The sequence below is a fragment of the Mesoplodon mirus genome (genome assembly GCF_964341445.2).
Source record: "Mesoplodon mirus genome assembly, chromosome: 7".
NCBI lineage: Eukaryota > Metazoa > Chordata > Mammalia > Artiodactyla > Ziphiidae > Mesoplodon > Mesoplodon mirus.
The window spans coordinates 14,577,141-14,598,704 of record NC_138983.1 but is presented as its reverse complement, the minus strand read 5'-3'; the positions used below and the strand labels follow the sequence as shown (position 1 = coordinate 14,598,704).

The 21,564-nt window shown below is 41.6% G+C and overlaps 1 protein-coding gene across 15 annotated transcripts in view; it reads right to left on the bottom strand.

Annotated features, from left to right (window-relative positions):
* AMBRA1 (autophagy and beclin 1 regulator 1) overlaps positions 1-21,564 on the bottom strand; it is a 178,277-nt gene that overhangs the window by 92,117 nt on the left and 64,596 nt on the right. For all 15 annotated transcript variants that reach the window (XM_082627250.1, XM_082627255.1, XM_082627256.1 and 12 more), the window contains 3 exons: positions 19,098-19,277; positions 7,481-7,561; positions 6,824-6,924 (listed from right to left, as the gene is read on the bottom strand). In XM_082627250.1, coding sequence (XP_082483376.1) covers positions 6,824-6,924; positions 7,481-7,561; positions 19,098-19,277 — 362 coding nt within the window. The remainder of the gene's footprint in view (positions 1-6,823; positions 6,925-7,480; positions 7,562-19,097; positions 19,278-21,564) is intronic.

Sequence of the window (21,564 nt, the reverse complement as noted above, 5' to 3'; positions counted from 1 at the left end):
TTACTTTCATCACTGGAGCAGAATTAAAGGTAATTGGGTTAATTATTAAAGAGGTCCTAGCTAGTACCACCACCACTAACTGTCCATTTATCTGGGGTTTATAAACAGCTATTATTAAACAATTAATGATGTAATCTCATACCTTAATTGATGTTGAGTTGGAATGTGCCACTTACTTTATTAGCCTAGCAACTGGGTACCGGAGAGGTAAAGAACATGGAGAAGGGTCCAGCCAAGGAGATAAAGGGTCCAACACCAGAATTAGCATTCATTTCTGTTCATACTCATGTAAGTATACCATGATGGCCTTCAACTGTATTCACTACTTTTTTATCTTTCCTAGATTTGCCAATTCAAATGAAGATCTGATATACAGTCATTAAACCATCTGTTGTATTAAACAACTATGATATTAAATTGAGAAATTAGACTAATTCTTTAATGTCAGCAAGCCGAGGACCCAGATGTCCACCTAGTTGGCCAAACTAGATTAGACAGGCCTCCTGATAGTAATTCCCTAAGATACCAGAAAAGTGGGGAATATCTAAGAAAGAGGATCAGTGTTTTTACAAAAGAGGAAAGGGGCAAAAGACAACCAAAAATAAAGTTAACAAGAAAAAGAAAAGTAAATTCTTGCAAAAGGGGTAGCTCTATTTTACTCACAACAGGCAACAAACAGAAGGATGCCTGGGATAAGAGATTACATAAAGCAATAAATTATAACACTGTATCGCTGGGTTTGTAATATATACAGACATAATATATATGGCAATAATAGCACAAAGGAGGGGTATGACAATGTAGCTATAATGGAACAAAGTTTCTGTATCTTACCAGAATCAAGTTTCTATAAGTCTGAAGTAGATCCTGATAAAGTACAGTTTAAAATAAAGAAAGGAATTAAAATAGCACATTAGAAGCTATCCACTTAATACAAAAGAAGTCAGTAGGGGCTTCCCTGGTGGCACAGTGGTTAAGAATCTGCTGCCAATGCGAGGGACACAGGTTCAAGCCCTGGCCTGGGAAGATCCCACATGCCATGGAGCAACTAAGCCCGTGTGCCACAACTACTGAGCCTGTGCTCAAGAGCCTGCAAACCACAACTACTGAGCCCACGTGCCACAACTACTGAAGCCTGTGCGCCTAGAGCCCGTGCTCCTCAACAAGAGAAGCCACTGCAATGAGAAGCCCGTGCACCACAACAAAGAGTAGCCCTCGCTCGCCACAACTAGAGAATGCTTGCGCACAGCAATGAAGACCCAACACAGCCAAAAATAAAAACAAACAAATTAATTAATTAATTAAAAAAAGAAGTTAGTAAAGGAGAAACAGTATTAAAAAAGACATTAGAAATACAGAAAACAAACAGCAAAATGGCAGGCAAAAATCTAACTATATTAATAACGTTAAATGCGAATGGACTAAACAATCTAATCAAACGGCAGAGATTTTCAGACTAGATAAAAAACAACTATATGCTTTCTATAGGAGACACACTTTATATTCTGATATATAAATAGGCTGAAAGTAAAAGGATGGGAAAAGATATATTACACAATCTACATTCATAAAAGAGCTGGAGTAGCTATACTGATATAAGAAAAACTAGACTTAAAGACAATATTACTAGAGAATATAATCTTTAAAAATTGTGAAGCACTATGTTGTACACCTGAAACTTATATAATATTGTACCATCATCTATACCTGAAAAAAAAAAGACAATATTACATGAGATAGAGGAACATTTTATAACAAAAAACTTGATTCATCAGGGAGGCAAAACAATCACAAACATATATGTACCTAACAACAAAGTCCCAAAATATATGAGGCAAAAACTGACAAAACTGAAGGGAGAAATATACAATTCAGGAATAATATTAGAAATTTCAATACTCCATTCTTAATGATGGGTAGAACAACCTGACAGAAAATCAGCAAGGGTATACAAAACTTGAATAACACTATCAACCAAGTAGATCTCCCTGGCATGTACAGAACCCTCCACACGGCGACAAAAGAATATACAATCTTGCCACGCACACAGGTAACATTCTCCAGAACAGATCATATGCTAAGCCATAAAGCAAGTTTTAATAAATTTGTAGTAACTGAAATCATACAAAGTATGGTCTTAGACCACAGTAAAATTAAATAAGAAAGCAACAACAGAAGGAAATTTGTAAAAGTTGAAGAACACACTCCTAAACTAATGGCTCAAAGAAGAAATCCTAAGAGAAATTAGGATGACTGGGCACAAAGCCCATGACACTCAACCAGGCCCCAATGACCTGTAGCTAGAAGCAAAAAAATCCTGACACTTCCCATTGATTTTAATCAAAATACTAAATTAAATCCATCAGGATCACATCTGCCGGGAGCAGATGCTCATTAGGATGAAAGTCAAAAAGATTAGACAGAACAGATAACTAATACCCTACATTACCCAGGTCCCTATCCCTCAGCGTTTTTCTTCCAGTAATTACCAGGAAGACGTCAAATGCCAGGGCTTCTCATTTCACTTATATGAGGTCTCAAGCATGCAGAAAAATATTATAGGCTTAAGAACCTTTCGGCAGACACTCCCTACTTGAACTCAGGCAAAACATGGCACAGAAGGCAGAACAGAGTTATTATGAGTCAGGCAGACCTGGTTTAAAGTTCCAGGTCCGCCTCTCACTGCATTATATTGGGCAAGTAATGTAACTTCTCTGAACCTCAGCTTTCTTCCCTACAGAATGGAAACACACCATCTACTTCATAGGGTTGTCATAATGTATGGGAAAGCACTTTGGACTGTACGTGGCCCATAGTAGGCAGTCATTAACTTCATTTCCTTCTCTGTTATAGGCTGCTATTACTACACAGAGCTAGAGCTATCTGCTAAAAAGTCAGCAGGGGGAGTGCCCCAGACTTTTGCGTGTTTCCCCAAAAATATACCGGTAAAGTTGCAGTAGCTTTAAATGTAGTTATACCTCTTTAAGTACAGGTTCAGAATTTGTGCTGCTGAAGAAGGGGCCTGGTGTGGGTTGATGGGTGACTGGAGGCCACCAGGAACCTACAGAATTGTGGAGAAGACAACAAGATAAGGCGGAAGAGATGAAGATTAACAGACTATCAAAACACTTTTCTGTAGCAGCTTCTGTTTTATATTACTACTTTCAGGCTCTTGTGGGAGGAAGTGGGCAGAATGGATCTTAATTTTCTGCAAATCCATTTTTGTTGATGATTCTGAATGGCTTTGGCTAGGGTCCACTGAAAACTCATTTGCCACTGATAATGCCTCCTAAAACTGCAGGTGTGTATATACTTTGTCCCTCCAGGTCTGCCAAATTTCCATGCTTCACCCCTACAAAAAGCCACTCACCATACAAAGGGTTCTGCCTTATGTTTGGAGCTAAGAACCAAACAGCAAGACTGAGGTAGAACCAACCACCTAAACTTTGAGCTACAGAAGAGCAGGGATCTTTCCTGTCTTATTCACTCTGGTAGCCTACAACAGTGCCTGGCACACAGTTGCGGAACAAATGTCTACTGAATCTAATTGTTCTGAGACCATCACAACCTCATTCCAATCATACAAGAGAAAGTGCCTTTCCAGGAAAATTGGGAGTGCTTACTGCTAAAACACTAATTTGTCTTCACTTCAAAAGCCATTATTACAGCAGCTCTATGTATTACATGATCACAAATAAGTTTAATAAAAAGCAAAACATCTGTGTCCAGGAGGGCATGAAGGCTCGGGGAAAAGGCCTGTTATATAATAAGATTTTCCTTAGCAAGCACTACTGGGTCACAAAAAGCTATGTCTAGAAACCACTTAAAATAGAGGAATTAGAACAAATAAGAAAACCCCTGAAGATCAGCCAAGTTCCCTGAGACCTCCTTCCCTCTTCTAGATTAAGGACCTAGAAGAAGAATGCTATTTTGATGCTCTGTCCTTAAAAATAGCCGTGGGGAGGCAGGCAGACTAGGAAACAGAAGTCCCACTGCCTGGTTCACTTCTGGCTCCTCTACTTCTAGCTGCATCACTCTGGGCAAGTCAGCCTTCTGGGCTTCAGTTCCCACCACTGTTAGATAATAGCACCCATCTCATATGATTACTGTGAGAATGAAATGAAATATGACTAGGAAGAGCACTTAAAACACTCCCTAGCATACAGCAAATGCTCAATGAATGTTAAGCTTTTTTTTGTTGCTGTTATTATTATCATTGGAATTTTCTTAAGAGAAGAAAAAAAGTAACACACAACTGTCAACAGAATCTGGAGGGACATCCAAATGTCTACAAGTGATGAGGGCATTTAAGAAAAGACCAATGGGGTAGATGCAAACTATTACATACAGAATGGATAAACAACAAGGTCCTACTGTATAGCACAGGGAACTATATTCAATATCCTGGGATTAACCATAATGAAAAATAATATAAAAAAGAAAGTATATATGTGTATAACTGAGTCACTTTGCTGTACAGCAGAAATTAACACAACATTGTGAATCAAGTATACTTCAATAAAAAAAAAATGAAAAAAGAAGAAAAGACCAGTGGATACTCTGCAACACGCATCTTGAGAAAATGGGAGAAATGAGTTTAAATGTGAATGGAAACCATCCGCTTATCTAATTCAAGAATGAGCTTAGATTTCCTTCCTCTCAAGGCACTCTACATCTTTTGTTAGAGAACTTTTCTCAGTAGATTTCATGTTTGTAAACTGCCTGCTGGAACATAACCCCCATATTCAAAGGTATCCATAAGTGAAACTGGGTTATTTGGGGTCAGACCTCTGGGCATAAAGTAGGGAAGAAGAAATGGAGGTAAAGAGTTATTAGATCAAAGGAGAGAAAAACAACATACAGCTGTTCCAAAAAACCTAAATGCAAAGGAAATAGAGACTTCCCAGCAGTAGAGGAGCAGGGAGCTGCTGTGTTGGGTGGTAGAGGCAGATGTCTGGAACAAAGAAGGGTGGAGAACTCTGTAGTGCTCTCTGGCAGCAAGTGATTATCTGCCAGTGAGGAGCTTCCACGTGCCATGAGCCAAGCCACACAGAAGCGCCAAGCAAGGAGAGGCACAGAGCCATAGGGTCTGTTTACCGACTAGGGCCCTCCTCAGTCAAGGTTGTCAGGACACGACGGTGCAGTCTACTGCCCCACCAAGTCTGGGCCTATGAAGCCCTGGTGTCCAGTAGAGAGAAACCATTGAGGTTTCTGGGGTTTCTAGGCCTTGACACTGGGTCAAGGATACTGCTACTTAAAGGAAGCCAGGTCCCATGGCCTACCAGCTGCCACACAGCTTGGTCAGAAATCATATCCCCCAGCCCGACAATGCTACTGCCTCACACCGATCCCTTGCTACCTTTAACCAACACGTGGCCCAGGTTTTCCAAAACGTAATGTCATTTGCATTTTTTAAATAAAGATGCTTATTAAAGATACACCAAGAGACTTCCCCGGTGGCACAGTGGTTAAGAATCCGCCTGCCAATGCAGGGGACACGGGTTCAATCCCTGACAATCCCACATGCTGTGGAGCAACTAAGCCCGTGCGCCACAACTACTGAGCCTGCGCTCTAGGGCCCATAAGTCACAACTACTGAGCCCACATGCCACAACTACTGAAGCCCGCGCACCGCAATGAAGAGTAGCCCCTGCTCGCTGTAACTAGAGAAAGCCTGCGCACAGCAATGAAGACCCAGCGCAGCCAAAAAAATTACATAATTTATTTTAAAAAAATACACCAAAATGTGGCTTGATTTTTATAGTTTTTAATGCCTTCACATACATACATTTACAAGATGGCAGTGGAGGTGGGGGGGAGGGGGGAAAAGAGAAAAACCTTTGTCAGAAAAAAAATAGGTTCTGCTTTGTTTCCTTCTCTAGAGACTGCCCAGAAGCAGCAGCACACACTGGGTCTCGGCCCAGTCACATCGCGCATATTAGCCCCAAAACATTGGTCACTAAGTTATTCAGCCACCATAAAACTGCCTCAGCTGGGCTTCTCCAGTCCATTTTCTATTCTGTGGAAATTTCTAAGCCAGCTTCATGGGTCCCTCTCCTCCTCCTTCCTCTGAAGGTTCCACAGGGCCTGGAAACTCCATGTGCTGGCAGCAGCAAAGGGTTGGAGAGGTGTGCTTTCAGTCCTAATTAAATCACAGGATCTGGCTCATGGGTACCTCAACAATAAAATATGAGCAAGGCACCTTTATCATTCAATTTAAAAAGTCTATTTGCTGACTAAGAAACAAATGGTTTAAATAAATTTTAAAAAAGATGTCTGGGGACCTCCCTGGTGGCGAAGTGGATAAGAATCCGCCTGCCAATGCAGGGGACACGGGTTCGACCCCTGGCCCGGGAAGATCCCACATGCCACGGAGCAACTAAGCCCACACACCACAACTACTGAGCCCACGTGCCACAACTACTGAAGCCCACGTGCCTAGAGCCCATGCTCCGCAACAAAGAGAAGCCACGGCAATGAGAAGCCCACACACCGCAACAAAGAGTAGCCCCCACTCGCTGCAACTGGAGAAAAGCCTGTGTGCAGCAACAAAGACCCAACGTAGCCAAAAATAGATTGATTAATTAATTAATTAATTAATTTAAAAAGAGATGTCTGAAGGAAGTGGGAATGGGCAAAAGAAGCAGCTTTCCTCAATCTGTAGTTTCCTGCCCTGAAGTAAGGAACCAAGTACAAGACCTTAAAAAAGAGTTTTCAGCCAGATGCCAAGATGCCATCACATCAACATAGGTAAAGGAGGGGAAAGCTTTACACGACTCCCTCCCCCTTTAAATTTTCAAAATCCAAAGAAACAACTCCTTACCTGCCAGGACCCTGTTAACAGAAGAGTGAGTAGCCAAGCCAGGCTGTCCACGTTCATGAAAAATCCCAGCATAAGGCAAGTACTCAGGCAGCAAGAAACGCCTATAAGATGGGAAGGAAATCCAAAAAAGAGGGGATATATGTACATGCATAGCTGATTCATTTTGCTGTACAGCAGAAACTAATACAACATTGTAAAGCAACTACACTCCAATAAAAATTAATTTAAAAAAACGCCTATATGAAGGAATCACACGTTAAAAGCCTACTATAGACTGCCTTAAAACAAAGGAGATATACTATCTACCAACCCTCAACAATCAAAGATAAGGGATCCACTAAGCCTAGGAATCCACAGAAACCTAGAGCAGAGTAAAATTCCTTTCACACATTTGTATCTTCTTCCAATCTTTCTTCTAAAGTTCCCTGGGGCTTCTATTCCTGAACAGGATGCTCCCAATGCCATTTTTCTATGTCTTTTCATTGTGGTTAATCATTTCCTGTCAAGTCTTTAGGTGGCAGGGCTGGACTGTAGGCTCACTAGAAAATAATTCCAGATATGGACAATCCACACCAGAAAGTAGGTTTAAAAATCCCAGGCTCTCATAAAGCCTCCCTCAGAAAAGTCTCTCATAAAAGTTGACTATCCAGTTCTTACCTTGGGACAAAGCGTCCAAGTGAAGGTGCAGACATCCGGGCATTTCGTGGAGCTCGGTGCCTGGATCTGTCACCATTGTCCCTGGAGAAAACAAAAAGACTACACCTAAGAGAGTCACTAAAGCAGAAACAGACACCAGCCCAAAAGACAAACATCCCGCAAACTAAATTCCTACACTTAGGTGAAGGTCCCAGAGAAATGAGTCATCTGGTTGCTTACTAATTTGGGTGGCACATTAATATACTACGTTTCTGGAGTACCTCAATTAAAATATTTATGAGCATTTACTAACAGTTCAGTAAGAAGGAAGATTTTTCTTGAAATAATGTGGTCTCTGAACTCTGCAGCATCTGAAATTGAAGCCAAGTTTAGATATTCTAAAAGAATTTAGAATGGATGTGTATATAAATGTCTTTTTCTAGATTGAAAGATAGAGAAACTATGGCTTCGGGGGATCTTGAAGGAAGAAGAATTCTCCCATCAAGTTCATTCAACATATGGTTATCTTTAAAACTGTTTAGGTCCTTGGTGTGGAAAAATCATGGATATGTGAAAGAAAAACAACACAAGAAAAAGACTAGGCAGTCCTCTCTTTTAGAGACTGAAAAATTAACAATGATGAAGATTATTAGACAATGCAATCCTAAACTCGGTCATTTGATTAAAAAGAAAAAAGTCTACTGTTTTCTTTATGGTCTGTTAAAGTAATGGTAATAAACACCATTTATTAAATATCTACTAAGTCCTAATACAAAGGTTATTAATATGTTACTCCATTTAATCTTTCAAGCTTCCCAATAAGTCTCATTAGATCTGTTTCACAGATAAGGAAACTAAGGACCAGAGAGGCAAATGCCCAAGGTCACACAGCTAGTAAGTGGTTGAGACAAGATTCAAGGAAGATCCATCTGACTCTGAAGCCCTTGCTCTTTCCACTACACTTCACTGCTTCCTACAAGAGAAGACAGAAACTTCACGTGGCTTAGTTTCCAATGCATCAAAGGAACAATAAGCCAAAGGGCACTGGCTGGATAGAGCAGTTAATTAGCTGCTTAACCAACTCCACAAAAGAAATGAACCTCTTGAGAGCTTGATTTGGGGTATTTTTGAAATTCTTCCTTTGGATTATCTTCAACTTAATGAGATAATCTTCAAACTGGCACTGTAACCAAAGTTAAGACAACACTTTGGCTTTCAAGTGTACTACTGGGACCCCTACAAACCAGAAATGAAAGCCCAGGAAGGTTTTTATATCTTGGTGGAACTGGATGCTGAGCATTTAGAGACAAATCAATATCAGGGATATTGGAAGCTGATCCATTAAAAGTCAGTACTTGGTTTTTATTTTCCCAGAAGAGAAAGCATATTACTGTTTTCTTTAATGTATCATATTCCTTTGACTTGAAACTCTACAGATGAAGGGAGAGGCAAGGAAAGAGAGATAAGACCATATGGAAAGTGAAAAGGGGATTATAAAGAACAATAAGATCAGAAGTTCCTGACCAGCAGACTGCAGCTCTGGGGAGCCCACAAATTATTATAAGGAGTAGCCGAATATCAAACAAATAAGACAGCTCCCAAATTAAGTATATTATTATTTTTCAAGTATATGTAGATTCAAGTTGTGATCAAAGTACCAACTCGGTTAAAAGTACAAGTGAATTCATGACAGCTTTTCATAACAGTATATTTTACTTACGGATGGGCACTAAAAGTACAACTAATTATCATGAGAGAAGTCAGAACACATACTGAAGTTAAAGAACGATCCTAAGGGGGGCGGGGAAGGGTCCTAAGCCTCAGAAAGGTTGAAAATTAAGTTATAGAAAGAAGCATCATGGGACAAATCCAATTACTTTATTCTACAGCTAAGAAAGAGCTGGCCTTCCCAGAACCACGTTGTGGAGCTGACAATTTACTGAACAAGGGCCAAAGAGCCCTCTCTCTCTGGACAATAAACAGTATTCTATCTGGCATTAGCAGAGTTGAAGAGCAGGCAAGGAAAGGGGTGTACAGGAGACAGTACTGATCAGCAGTTGCCAGAATCAAACATGACACAGGGCTTCCCTGGTGGCGCAGTGGTTGAGAGTCCGCCTGCTGATGCAGGGGACACGGGTTTGTGCCCCGGTCTGGGAAGATCCCACATGCCGCGGAGCGACTGGGCCCATGAGCCATGGCCGCTGAGCCTGTGCGTCCGGAGCCTGTGCTCCGCAACGGGAGAGGTCACAGCAGTGAAAGGCCTGCATACCGCAAAAAACAAACAAACAAACAAAAAAACATGACACAGAGCTGGGTGAAAGGACATATGAAGATAACTTAGAAAAATGGACAAATGCCAGGGCTGGGAGAAAATTTGGCTCCTATGACATATTTCACAAGCCTCTTTTAATTGTTATTAAAATCTAAAAACAATTAACTTCTTTCTGATTCAATTTCTCCTTCCGTGTAAAAAAAAAAAAAAAAAAAGGGAAGAGGAAGGGCAAAACATGGTCAGAGATAATGGCTTTATGTTATTTAGAGATTACCAGAAGATTATATATATATATATATATATATATATATATATATATATATATATATATATATATATATGAAAATCAGCTGGCTCAGATACAAGCAGTCTCAGACTGATGGTTACATTAGGCACCGCAAAAGAGGCAATAATATTAAGTGAGTGGAGATGTATCTGCTGCTCCTCAGCTTAACATCTTGACTAATGATGGGGAAGTAGGAGTTAAACAGCATCTCAATAAAATGTAGAGAAGACTTCCAATTGAAAGTGTTGAGCACACTAGCAAAGAAGGAGAAATGACAGAATTGTACACAGAACAATTAGTAAAATGTGAAATGTGGTGAACACGCAAATGAGATGCTGCCTATGGGAGAAAAAAACACAGGCATCTAGGAGAAAATAGCCTAGAACAGCTCAAACATTTCCTGACCAGGAAAAACTTAAAACATGAATGGGTAAGGTGGCAAAGGCCAGAATGTCCAACCACAGGACAAGTTAAGCAAGTAGAGGGCAAAAGCCCCAGGTTTTAATGCTGACACACAAAAATCCCTGACTAAAAGCATGGCTCTAAATAAATTAGAGGTGAAAAGAGCAACTAATGACTCTAGCTTCTATAGTCTAGAAAGAAGGGAAAATTCAAAATAAGGAGCTGAGATGGGGAAACAAACTTCAATGCAAAGGATATCTGCAAGGGCGGGGTCGGGGTAGAAGTGAGGGGAGAGGAAGAGTGGTTAAGAGTTTCAAGAAAAGGAAAAAAAAAAGAGTTTCAAGAAAAGGGCAAAGAAATTAAAAGTACTTAAAATAATGTTCAATTGAGAAAACTACACAGACTCCGACACTCACTTCAGTGCTGATACAAGGCCAACATGGAGCAAGCCTCCACGAGATGAAGAAGGCAAATTTAGGCAGAGACTAAAGATTAGAAGATGTTTGCCAGATGAACAGTGGGAGAAAGGCAGACCCAGAGAGACAGTTTACCTTAGGAATAATGGAGGGTGCTAAATACTGGGCCTAACATAACATAGCCCATGCCCTTTTCAAGGGGGGTACTTAAAAAAAAACAAAAACAAAAACAGTGAAGGCCAGAGTATGCAAGCATGCTGGTACCACTCCTCTATCACTGGAGGACTCTTTCTCACCAGAATACTTTTCAGGGAAACACCAGAGAAATCCTCATCAATTTCATCAGCCAGAAGCTGCCTTTAAGCCAGCAGGATAGAAGCTGGCTGAGTTATTAATGGCCTTCCCAGTTGTTGAACTCTGTGCATCTCTGATTAACTCTCAGAAGGCTATTTGGGAAGGAAAGGGGGAAAAAAATAAGACTTTCTCATAAAAGATTTTGTAAGGAAAAAACACCCCTCAAACAAGCATCCAAGACAAGTGCCAAATACAAGAAAATGCATCTATGGAACAAGGGAGAAACACAGCAGCTACTCTTGCTAAATGCCTGGGATTAATTGCCTCAGAGAGAGGCTGTAACTTAAAGGAATGTAAAATACACCTACAGACTGCTGTCTGAGTCCTAACCAGACAGTCAGGCTGCCATTACTACTCAGTGACAAACAGCTCTGATTTGGGCCTTTGTAAATGAAGCTCTGGCAGCACAAAGCTCAAAAGGCCATTGTCTTCTTGACAATACACAGTTGACTGTGTTGAAAATTAGACCATTAAAAAAATACTTGTTTCCCTGTGCTCTTCGGTTTCTACTCAATCTCCAGACAATAGAAGGCCTAGCTGGTGTTCCTGTCCTTGGATGGCACAGTGATCTTGGCCAAGTCCTTTCTTTACTCGGGTGCTATTAGTAAGGCACTAGACTCTACTTCGAAGGACTGTGCACGCATGTCAGGGCTAGATTTCTGGAAGGAAGGCACAGGCCCAGCTGACATCATTCATAGGGGATATCTAATAGCATAGGTCTCTTGGAACTTCAGAGCCTTAATTTTTCTCCAAGGAATAGTAATATAACAGATAATTACCACTTACAAATTCCTCTCCTTTTTCTTTTCTTTTTTTTTTAATGTTTGTTTGGTTGCATTGGGTCTTCATAGCTGCGGCGAGTGGGAGCTACTCTTTGTTGCGGTGCGCAGGCTTCTCATTGCCATGGCTTCTCTTGTTGCAGAGCACGGGCTCTAGGCACACGGGCTTCAGTAGCTATGGTACGCGGGCTCAGTAGTTGTGGCTCGCGGGCTCTAGAGTGCAGGCTCAGTATTGTGGTGCATGGGCTTAGTTGCTCCGTGGCATGTGGGATCTTCCCGGGCCAGGGCTTGAACCCATTTCCCCTGCATTGGCAGGCGGATTCTTAACCACTGCGCTACCGCCACCGGGGAAGTCCTCTCCTTTCTTGTTCTACCTTTAATTTCATCTGCATGTATTATGCAAATCCATATTCCTATTGTGCATTTTATGTTAAAAAATAAATACATATCTCTAAGTGATGGTTATCCTCCTTTCCCCCTCTTCCCTCACAGCTGTTTAATTCTTTAAATCCAGATATATTCCATTTTCTTTCTCTTCTCCTAGCATTCCTCATAATAAATATTCATATGTATTTTAGGTGCCCAGAAAGAATACTAATTTTAAAGCTGCCAAGCAATATTATATATTTCTAAGCAATAGGCTCAAAATCCTCAGGAAAGAGCTGGAATTCAGGTAGGCATATATTTTATAAATCTATTGGGGCTCCACAGGTACCAGATATCCTATTCCTAATCCTCAAGAAGTCTCTCCACTTTTCTGAAACTTTTCATTATTCTACCTCTGCTGAGTACAAGGGAAATCCTTCTAAGATAGTTAATTAGCTCCAACAAAGATCCAAGAGATTTAGGGCTAAAATAAACTTCAGAGATTATCTAATCTAATTTTACAAGGTCAGACATTGAGGCCTAGGGTAGGAGAGGGACTTGCCAAAGATCAAATGGCATATCACAGGCTCAGCCAAAACTGGAACATGGGGCTATTCCCTAGACAATAGTTGTCAGGCTCTGGGGACCAGTGGGCACTAACAAGAGATCCCAGTTCCAATCACAGCTGTTCTGGGAGTCACTTGCTACTTTATAAACTTAGTTCAAAATCAGTTCCAGTAAGAGTAAAAAAGGACTCCAGCAACATTTTATTTGGAGAAGTAGGAAGTGAGGCAGCTGAGCTCTCACACAGCTCATCTCCCCAGGAACATTCACAAGCAGGTCCCACTCTTACAAAACACCAAGGCCTCTTATGTCCAATACTTAACATTCAGTCCTCATATGTCCTCATATGTATTTTGCCCACTGTTTTCTAACTGGTTTTCCTGCATCCATATACTTGCCACCTGCCTAACAACCACTGTCAGAATTCGCTGCCTAAAACACATGTTGAATAATGGCTGTCCCTAGGCAAAAACAAGGTCAAAACTTCTCAGCCAGGCACTCCAGGCCCTCCACAGTCCATGTCTTTCCGATCTTATTGCTCAAAGTACAAATACTCCATTGCTCTAACCACAGATGTATGCAGGGTCTCCGAACAAACCCTGTAAATCTTCTGTGTCTGGGCTTTTGCTTAAGCTACTCCTTTGTCTAGAATCTCCTTCCCTACTTCCATCCTCCACGTCAATTCGTCGAAGTCCTATGGGGTCTTCACACCTAGCTGAAACCCATGAAGCCTTCTCACATCTCCCCAGGTACTCTCTCCCTTCATACAATGCTGTCCTGTACTTTAGGGGTACCTTATTACAGTCTATCTTATAAGATATTGTGTAAAAATCCGATGTTATTCCATAGCTTAAAACTCTTCAGTGACTCCCTCTCACCTGCAGGGTAAAGTTCTCCTCCTTTGCAAGGCACAAAAAACTCCCCAAGATCTGGTGCCATGCTAACTCTTGGGGCTCATCTCCTGCTGTAGCTTGGACTTTACAACCTGACCATACCTGTCAACAAGGGAATTCCTGACATGCTCCATGCTGTTTCATGTTTCTATGACTATGCATTTATTTGCCTTTCTTCTAAGTATATCTGGAGAAAAGTCCTATTTTAAGACTTTCTCTTTTATAAACCCACGCTGTAAAAAACAGTCAACCACCACAAACATCAATTAAATGAAATTATTTAAAACTCTGGTAAAAAGGAAGTGAATGGTTTCTTATCTCATCTCACTTTAAGAACTACTTCTATACAGTACCACCACTCAATAACTGTAGCTGGTTGCCTGATCCTTGACTGCTTTGGCAGGTTCCAGTCTGTAGAGAGAAGAGTCACTTTACAGCGTGTTCCCTTATAGTTTCTCTTGCACTTCTAATATCAAAGAGATTATGGTCTGTAAGTCCAGGGAAGAGACAAAGGCAACCCCGTTTCAGAATGAAGTACGCAACTTCTCGCTCTGAAGATCTGCCCCTGCCCTTTCTCGGCTCTAAGTAACATATCTGTTATTAGTAGTCACTGACTCCCATAGGAGTCCTGGAAATTTGGGGCACAGAAGAGAGAGCAGGGGCAAACACTACCAAGGACATGTGGCTTCACTCTCCTGAAATTTCTAGCCATGAGAACTTGACACAAGTATATGAGTCTCACAAAGCTGTCAGGATTTCACCTATAGACAGATAAGAGTAACATCATCGGGTTTCTAACATATTTTCTTTGTGTGACTCAATTAAATTTCAGTAGTGGCAAAAGGGCCGATGAAGAATATTAAATTCTGAACTATAAAGGCGAGCAACTTCTATGCCACACCCAATCAGATGGCAGAACTGAGTGACAGCCTTCAGAACTGTCCTCAGCTACATTATATGCCAAGAAGACCTTTTAATGACTTCCTTGCTAGAAGGTGTCTAGCAAGGGGACCATGAAAGCCTTCTGGTTGAGGCTCCTCCGCACATGTGTATGTGGTACTGCTAGAACATATCATGCCAAACTAAGAAACCAGAACCCATCTTGGGCAACCAGAAATGACTGTCATTCATTTCACAATGAAACGGTTTTGCATATTTGGTCACAACATGGATTTCTGGGTAAAAGGAACCCAAATACAACGAGATAAATTAGAAGAGTTAATAAAATAAGTATAACTGACTTCAAGACACTTCATCTGAAAGACTAGGCTGAAAGACTAGAATTCTCACTGAGATGTTTTCCCCAAGTACAGACCGGTGTCACAACTGTGAATGAAGGACTTGTTCTCTCTGTGCTGACAACAAGTTTTAAGAAGTTGAGGGACTTCCCTGGTGGTCCAGTGGTTGAGAATCTGCCTTCCAATGCAGGGGACACGGGTTCGATCCCTGGTCGGGGAACTAAGATCCGCAACTAGGCCCGCGCGTTCTGGAGCCCACGCACCACAACGAGAGAGCCCGCACGCTGCAACTGCTAAGCCCATGCACTCTAAGAGCCCACGCACCACAACTAGAGAAAAGCCTGCGTGCTGCAACAAAGAGCCTGCGCACTGCAAAGGAAGATCCCATGTGCCGCAAATGAGACCTGATGCAGCCAAATAAATAATTAAAAAAAAAAGAAGTTGAATATAATTACGCAGTGTTGGAGATATTTGTGACTGGTCTAATCTGAAGCTTCTCCAGTTCTGACTGTCATTAGCTCAGGGTATCCTTGCCTTGGAAGGCAAAGCAGGTAAAAAAAGAGGCAAGAAGATGAACTGGAGATGATTCTAAGATTATAATTACATTTAGAATAACAGATAAAATGAGGAGGAGGGTGAGGGTAGCTTGAACAATAGTCATAAAGTCACAGGTACCACCTCTTTTGCAGGCCTTAGAAACTACGGGAACACAGCACTCAACCTGGGCTTCATAAAAGCCTCCCTCCCTCTTTCCAAAGGGATGGTGAAAATAAAAATGTGAGTTTTCCTTATGCTTATTTGCTGTCTACATTCTAGCAGGTAGTCTGAGCTCAGAAGGAGGCAGACAGCAGGGTCAGGGGCAGCCACACCTTTACCCTGCTTGTGAACATCTTTATGCAAAGACATGCTGAGGGCTTCACGACAGACCTCCTGACAGCAGGTTTCTGGATGTCCTGTGCATTTTGATAAACACAGGGACCCTGCAGTCTCAATCCTTGCCGCACACAGAGACAAATGACAGGAGAAGATGCCTGCCTGGGAAGATTGTCACTAATCCAGACCACAAAAGAACAGAAAGTTTAACCTGATGTTGACCAACCTTCAAACCTATCTTCCCTAGCGATAAATCTAGATAGTCTTGTTCCACAGCAAGCTCATGGAGCAAGGGCTCAAATATGGCTGGACATCATTTTTAAAGGTTTTTAAATCTACAGGACACTAAAGTCAGACACTAAACATGCTTGCTCCTGATCTCTAATCTCAGACATGTCTGACTTTGGTCAAGCCTCTGTATCCTTATTTTAAAAAACACAATGAAATGAACAACTATCTCATTGAGTTATTATAAGGAGTAAACAAGATTTTAAAAGATATATGTATATTAGTATATTTATATATACTACAAATGTTGTGTATGTTATAAATTAGTATACATGAAAAATATGATAGCTGATACCTTCCATTCAATGGATGATGAAAGAGAACCAAAAAAGATGGGATCTGCCTAATGTCTCCCTTTTGTTTTCTGAGGTCCCTATACACCTGGATGGGACAAGCTAGAGAATGGCAAAATGATCTATGACTTAGCAAATGGAAGGAGGGTGAAGAGGTCGGAGTGGGGTGGCAAAGGCAAGACCATGCTGTGTTGTGAAGGTGAGGAAACCCAGGAGAACAGTCTCTCTTAATGGTACCCTATGTGTTAGGATTCCAGGCCATATCTAACTTAATCTGCTTCTCTGTACTTGAAAGAACTATAAATTATGACTGTATAAGCCTGTAACTTTCTTTCTAGTTATCAAAGCTGAGGAAAAGGATTGGGGCAGAGAAATTAAAATGGGCTGGTACATTCCCTAATTTCTCACTTTCTCTCCCCTCAGAGTACCTAGAAATTAAGAGAAGAGGCACAACCACAAGCAGCCCTCGGTTTACAGCAGGGGGAGGAGGGCGGGGAAAGAGACAGAGAAAGAATGAACAGACGGTAACTCAGTATCAACCAGCCAGCAACATCCTTTACTAGAAGACCTGGACTGCTAATATTGAGGTGACTAATCCACAGCTGCTATTAAAAACAAGATTATAGTCTGCTTCAGCCCCACAAGAAAGGCAAACACCAAGGGGAGGGACTTTCGGAGGGGCTTTAGAGAAACCAGCCCGTTGTTACTAACCAGGGAGCAATACAGTGGTAAGTCAGAGCATGAAAGGTGAAGAGGGTGATGTAAATTCAGGCTGCGCTGAAGCCAGGCGGAGGCGAGAGCAGAAGTGGGCTGTGGGGAGCACAGGGAGGAGGCAGTCTGACACAGGAAAATCAAGGGGGAAGGAAGGGGAAAGGGAGGAGGTGGTAACAGAAGAAAGAGAAGGTAAGATGAGAACAGAACATTTTAAACTAACCCAGAACTCCACTGTGAAGGACAAGTCACGAGGCAAGATACAGCTCAAAGGCATGAGCCCCACGTTTCACCACTGCGAAGAGCTAACAGCCTTCCAAACATGCCTGGAGAGAGGGCTATGCAATCTGCACTGACTCCCAGAGCTCCACGGGATTACCGAGGCTTTTCAGCAGCACTAAGTCCCAGCAGCCTTGGCACTATGTGTTGAAACTGCTTCCCTGAATAGACCCCGGTGCTGGAAAAATAATCATTTCTACAGGGGAACATATTTCCCTACAGGTGTCTGCCTGGCTAAAGGAGTGGAGACTCTCCCTTCACTGCTGTGCCCACGTCCATCTTCCCCCAGTGAGGACTTAAGGCAGAAGGACACATCTGAGAGTCACAGAGCAGCTGGGCCCTTCTCCCACCACCCCTGCTCTGTTTGCAACAGCACAGCTGTTTGAGGGCATCCCTGCATTCCTTTCACATTTACATCTTCCTCAGACAAATGAGCCTCCCATTGCATGTTCCTTCTGCTTCCCAGTGCACAATTGGCCAGTGTGTTTAAGGACTGTATCGGGAAGGCCAACTGGTACAAAGGGTGTTCCCACCTTCTTAGTCCTCTCTGGCAAAGATATTTCTCAAACACTTCATAAAGCTCCACTGCAAGATGGCTCCTGGGGAACTATTCATTCAGCTCACGAAAGAGGAAGGTGGAAGGGAGGCAGGAGCTCTTAAGATCCCAGACCTGACCAGGCTATGTCAAGATGAAGGGGAAAAAAAAAAGGAAGATGACAGGCTGTCCTATTCCAGTACTGCCGGCAAAAAAGACGGGGAAAGAAAAATGTTTAACCACCCTTCCCTCTTATTCTGCATGTTTTGAGAATATCAAAATATAGGAGTCAAAGCAAGAGCCAAATGTCCAATTTGGTACAAGCCAGGAAAGCTCAGTTTCAAGATGGAAAGGAACACAATACATGGCTAGAAAGGTCAGGAGCAGCAGGTCAGAGAATGTAAAACCCAGCAGGAAGATTGGGGAGCTTGACCTTGGAGCCCGGGGCTGACGCTGCTCCTTTAGCTCACCCCCGTACCCCAGCCAACCGCTCAAAGAGACTAGCAGAGCAAGGAATCACCTCTCAACCTCCACGTTAATTTGACAGGCAACTTCCAAAGGATCCTAACTGGGGGTAGAGAGAGACTGAGAACGTTTAGGGGCAAGGGAGTAGGACCTCAGAGAAGCAGTGTGGTTAAGGGTACTGAGAGAATCTGTCTCCTAGGGAAATCCGAGTATTGTCTTTGTTGTTAATCTCTGTATCTACTCTGCTTAAGAGAAAAAACATGAACCCTGCCTCCCTGATGTTATGAAGACAGTCCACATGAAGCACTTCCAGAGTCACTGTTCACGCAAACGGGAAATTTAAAAGTTGCCTAAAGAGCAGCGGCCATCTTCTCCCAGCCTGGCCTGGGGCCCAATGGGCTGTCTCTTCCCAGAGGCTTCAGGGAATCAGCAATGCAACTACCAGAGGTGGGAGTGCCCTGGGCATTTTAACCCTCTGTCCCTCTCCCCATCCTACTTCTCATAAATAATAACTTAGGGGTTTGAAGCAAGAATGTCAAACCACTATTGCTCAGACAGTGGCCAACCTGGAAGCACTCACAGCTCGGGAGGAGGGGTAAGAAAGCAAGTTGAATATATACTTACTCAAAGTCCTCAAATTCCAAGTCGGTTCCCTCTACTGATGGACCCTGGTTGTCTGAGGAAGAGGAGGAGGTGGAAGAACGGAGGCGGTTCTGTTGGTAGCGCATAGAACGCTGGCGGATACTGTCTCTCCGTGAGAGATACTGGATCATCCTCTGGGCATAGTATGCAGCAGGAGATAATCTGAGAGAAACAGAGATGAACAAACACAAACTAGCACTAATGTGGGGAATACTGTGAAAGACAGTAAATCCAGCTCCCCCATCACATCTCCCTGCTGAGGTGAACTCTGGAGACGTGAAAAAGAAACGGCATTTAACTCACCAGGAGGCTTGTACTGCACAATATGCTTATCAGACTACCACCAGTGTTTCTGTTCTGAGATAAGGCAAACAGGCTGTTTAATCAGTCATCATCTGATCAACAGCTGCCCCTTCCAAGAGTTTAACACTGGACCTTTCTTTTAGTTTCTTAAGGGACCTCTTTTAACTTCTCAGGGTGTGCCCTTTATATAGATGCGCAGATTTTCCTTAATCATCCATACTCAAAATATAAGAAATGAAAGGGACCACAGCTTCTTCCATTTTATAGATGAGAAAACAGGCCAAGAGATGGTGAACCCGAGATGACTAAAGAAGGCATCTTCAGGCATCACCTTCACCAGGACTCCTTTCTTCTCCAACAAATACTTGTAGCTCCAGATTTGTCCTAGCTCCTTAAAACTACCTCTTTGAACCTCTTATCCCTCCTTTACAGATTATCCAGATATTTTAACACAGAGAAAATATTCAGGATAGAGACTGAGAGTAAAATATACTCAGGAGAACAGAAAATCTAAAAGAAAAAAACCGATTTTTTCTATTTCTTACGACAGAGCATCAGAGGCTACGTGGGCACTGAGCAACACAGAAGACAACAGTCACTCTTCTTCTCCCTTACAATGGCTGTTCTCAGTAATTAGTCTTAAAAGACTTAATCTACTTTAAATTAGTAAAAGGTCTATATTCTTCGAGCTATGGTTCACTGTCTTCATACTCCATGAAAATGTCTAGTGTCCTATACAATTTGCACATTCCCTTCTTTGTCGAGTTTTTCCTCCATCTTTCACAACGCATATAATTTGAGGCTGTGAACTGAAAAAGTGAGAGAAGAACAGTAACAGAAAAATGTTTTATATATAATATTAAGTGGATTACTAAGAAATTTCAAGACTTAAAACCTGCCCAAGACCTAAAACCTGCCAACTCTGATTCAACAATTCCACTAGTAATTTTATCCTACAGAAACACACCAGGATACGAAGAGATATATATATATATTGCTGGCACTAGTGAAAAACTGGGAAACACCCCAAATGTCCACCAACAGATTAAATAAATTATATCTATACAAAGAAACATTATATAACAATTGAAAAGAATATCCCTATATATGCACAATGAAAGCCCTCTAAAATAAAATTTTAAGTGGGGGAAAAATTAAAGAATGGTATGTATATACTAATATGTACATAAAAATATTTATTTCTGTAACTAGAACAAAAAAATGAAACACAGCAATCCTGGTAAGGATTCCTAGGGACCTTAACTTCTATAATGTTTGAATATAGAAGGGAAAAAAAAGCATGTAACTTTTTTTTTTAATGGAAATCTGGAAAAACTGATTGAGAATGGAAATGGAAATACTTACATCCAAATGGTAGGAAAAGTATTTACAAACATCTTCCTGCCTGACCTTTCATTACCCCTGGACAAAGTAAGCCTCTAGGTAAATCCTCAGTAAATCTACTCACTCAGACCAAAGGAGATCCTGCAGTCAACTGCTACACAAAACAGGGCTGCCTCTGAAATGCCTCTCATCAGAGGTGATGTCCTTCTGGCCAACCATCAAACAGAATTTCCAAGCAGGCCAGGTGACAATCTTTGGAACTCAAAAGTCTATGTTATGGAACAATATGCTGCATTTGGCACCTCTGAATCCAAATTATCTTTATACAGTAGGTGGGCATGGGACGTACAGAGGCCTTGGCCAAGATCATCAGAGTATAAGATTTAAAGTTTCAACTTGTGGAACTTTCACTGTCTCTTTGGGCACCTGTTCCCATGCATTTGGCAAGGATGAATCAAGAACCCTAAATTTTCAACAGACAGAAGCCAATACTGTTGAGTTGTTCCTATAGCTACCAAATATACAGAAATCTTCCAGTAGAAATCAATCGTTGTTGGTTAAATTCTCAAGTCAGTCAGAGTAGAAAAGAATGTTAAAAAAATGTTTTAAGAGGAGAATGAAGATTCTTTTTTTAGAAAAGATTCTGAAAAGTGACCATAAATACACTCATTACTGAGTTGATAGCCTACCTCAACTAATGGAAAAATTATATTATGGTGATAGAGGTAGAAATAATGTTGATGCTGACAATAATAAATAAAGATTGTCCTTTTATGTAGGGGTAAAAATTCAGCACTACGTA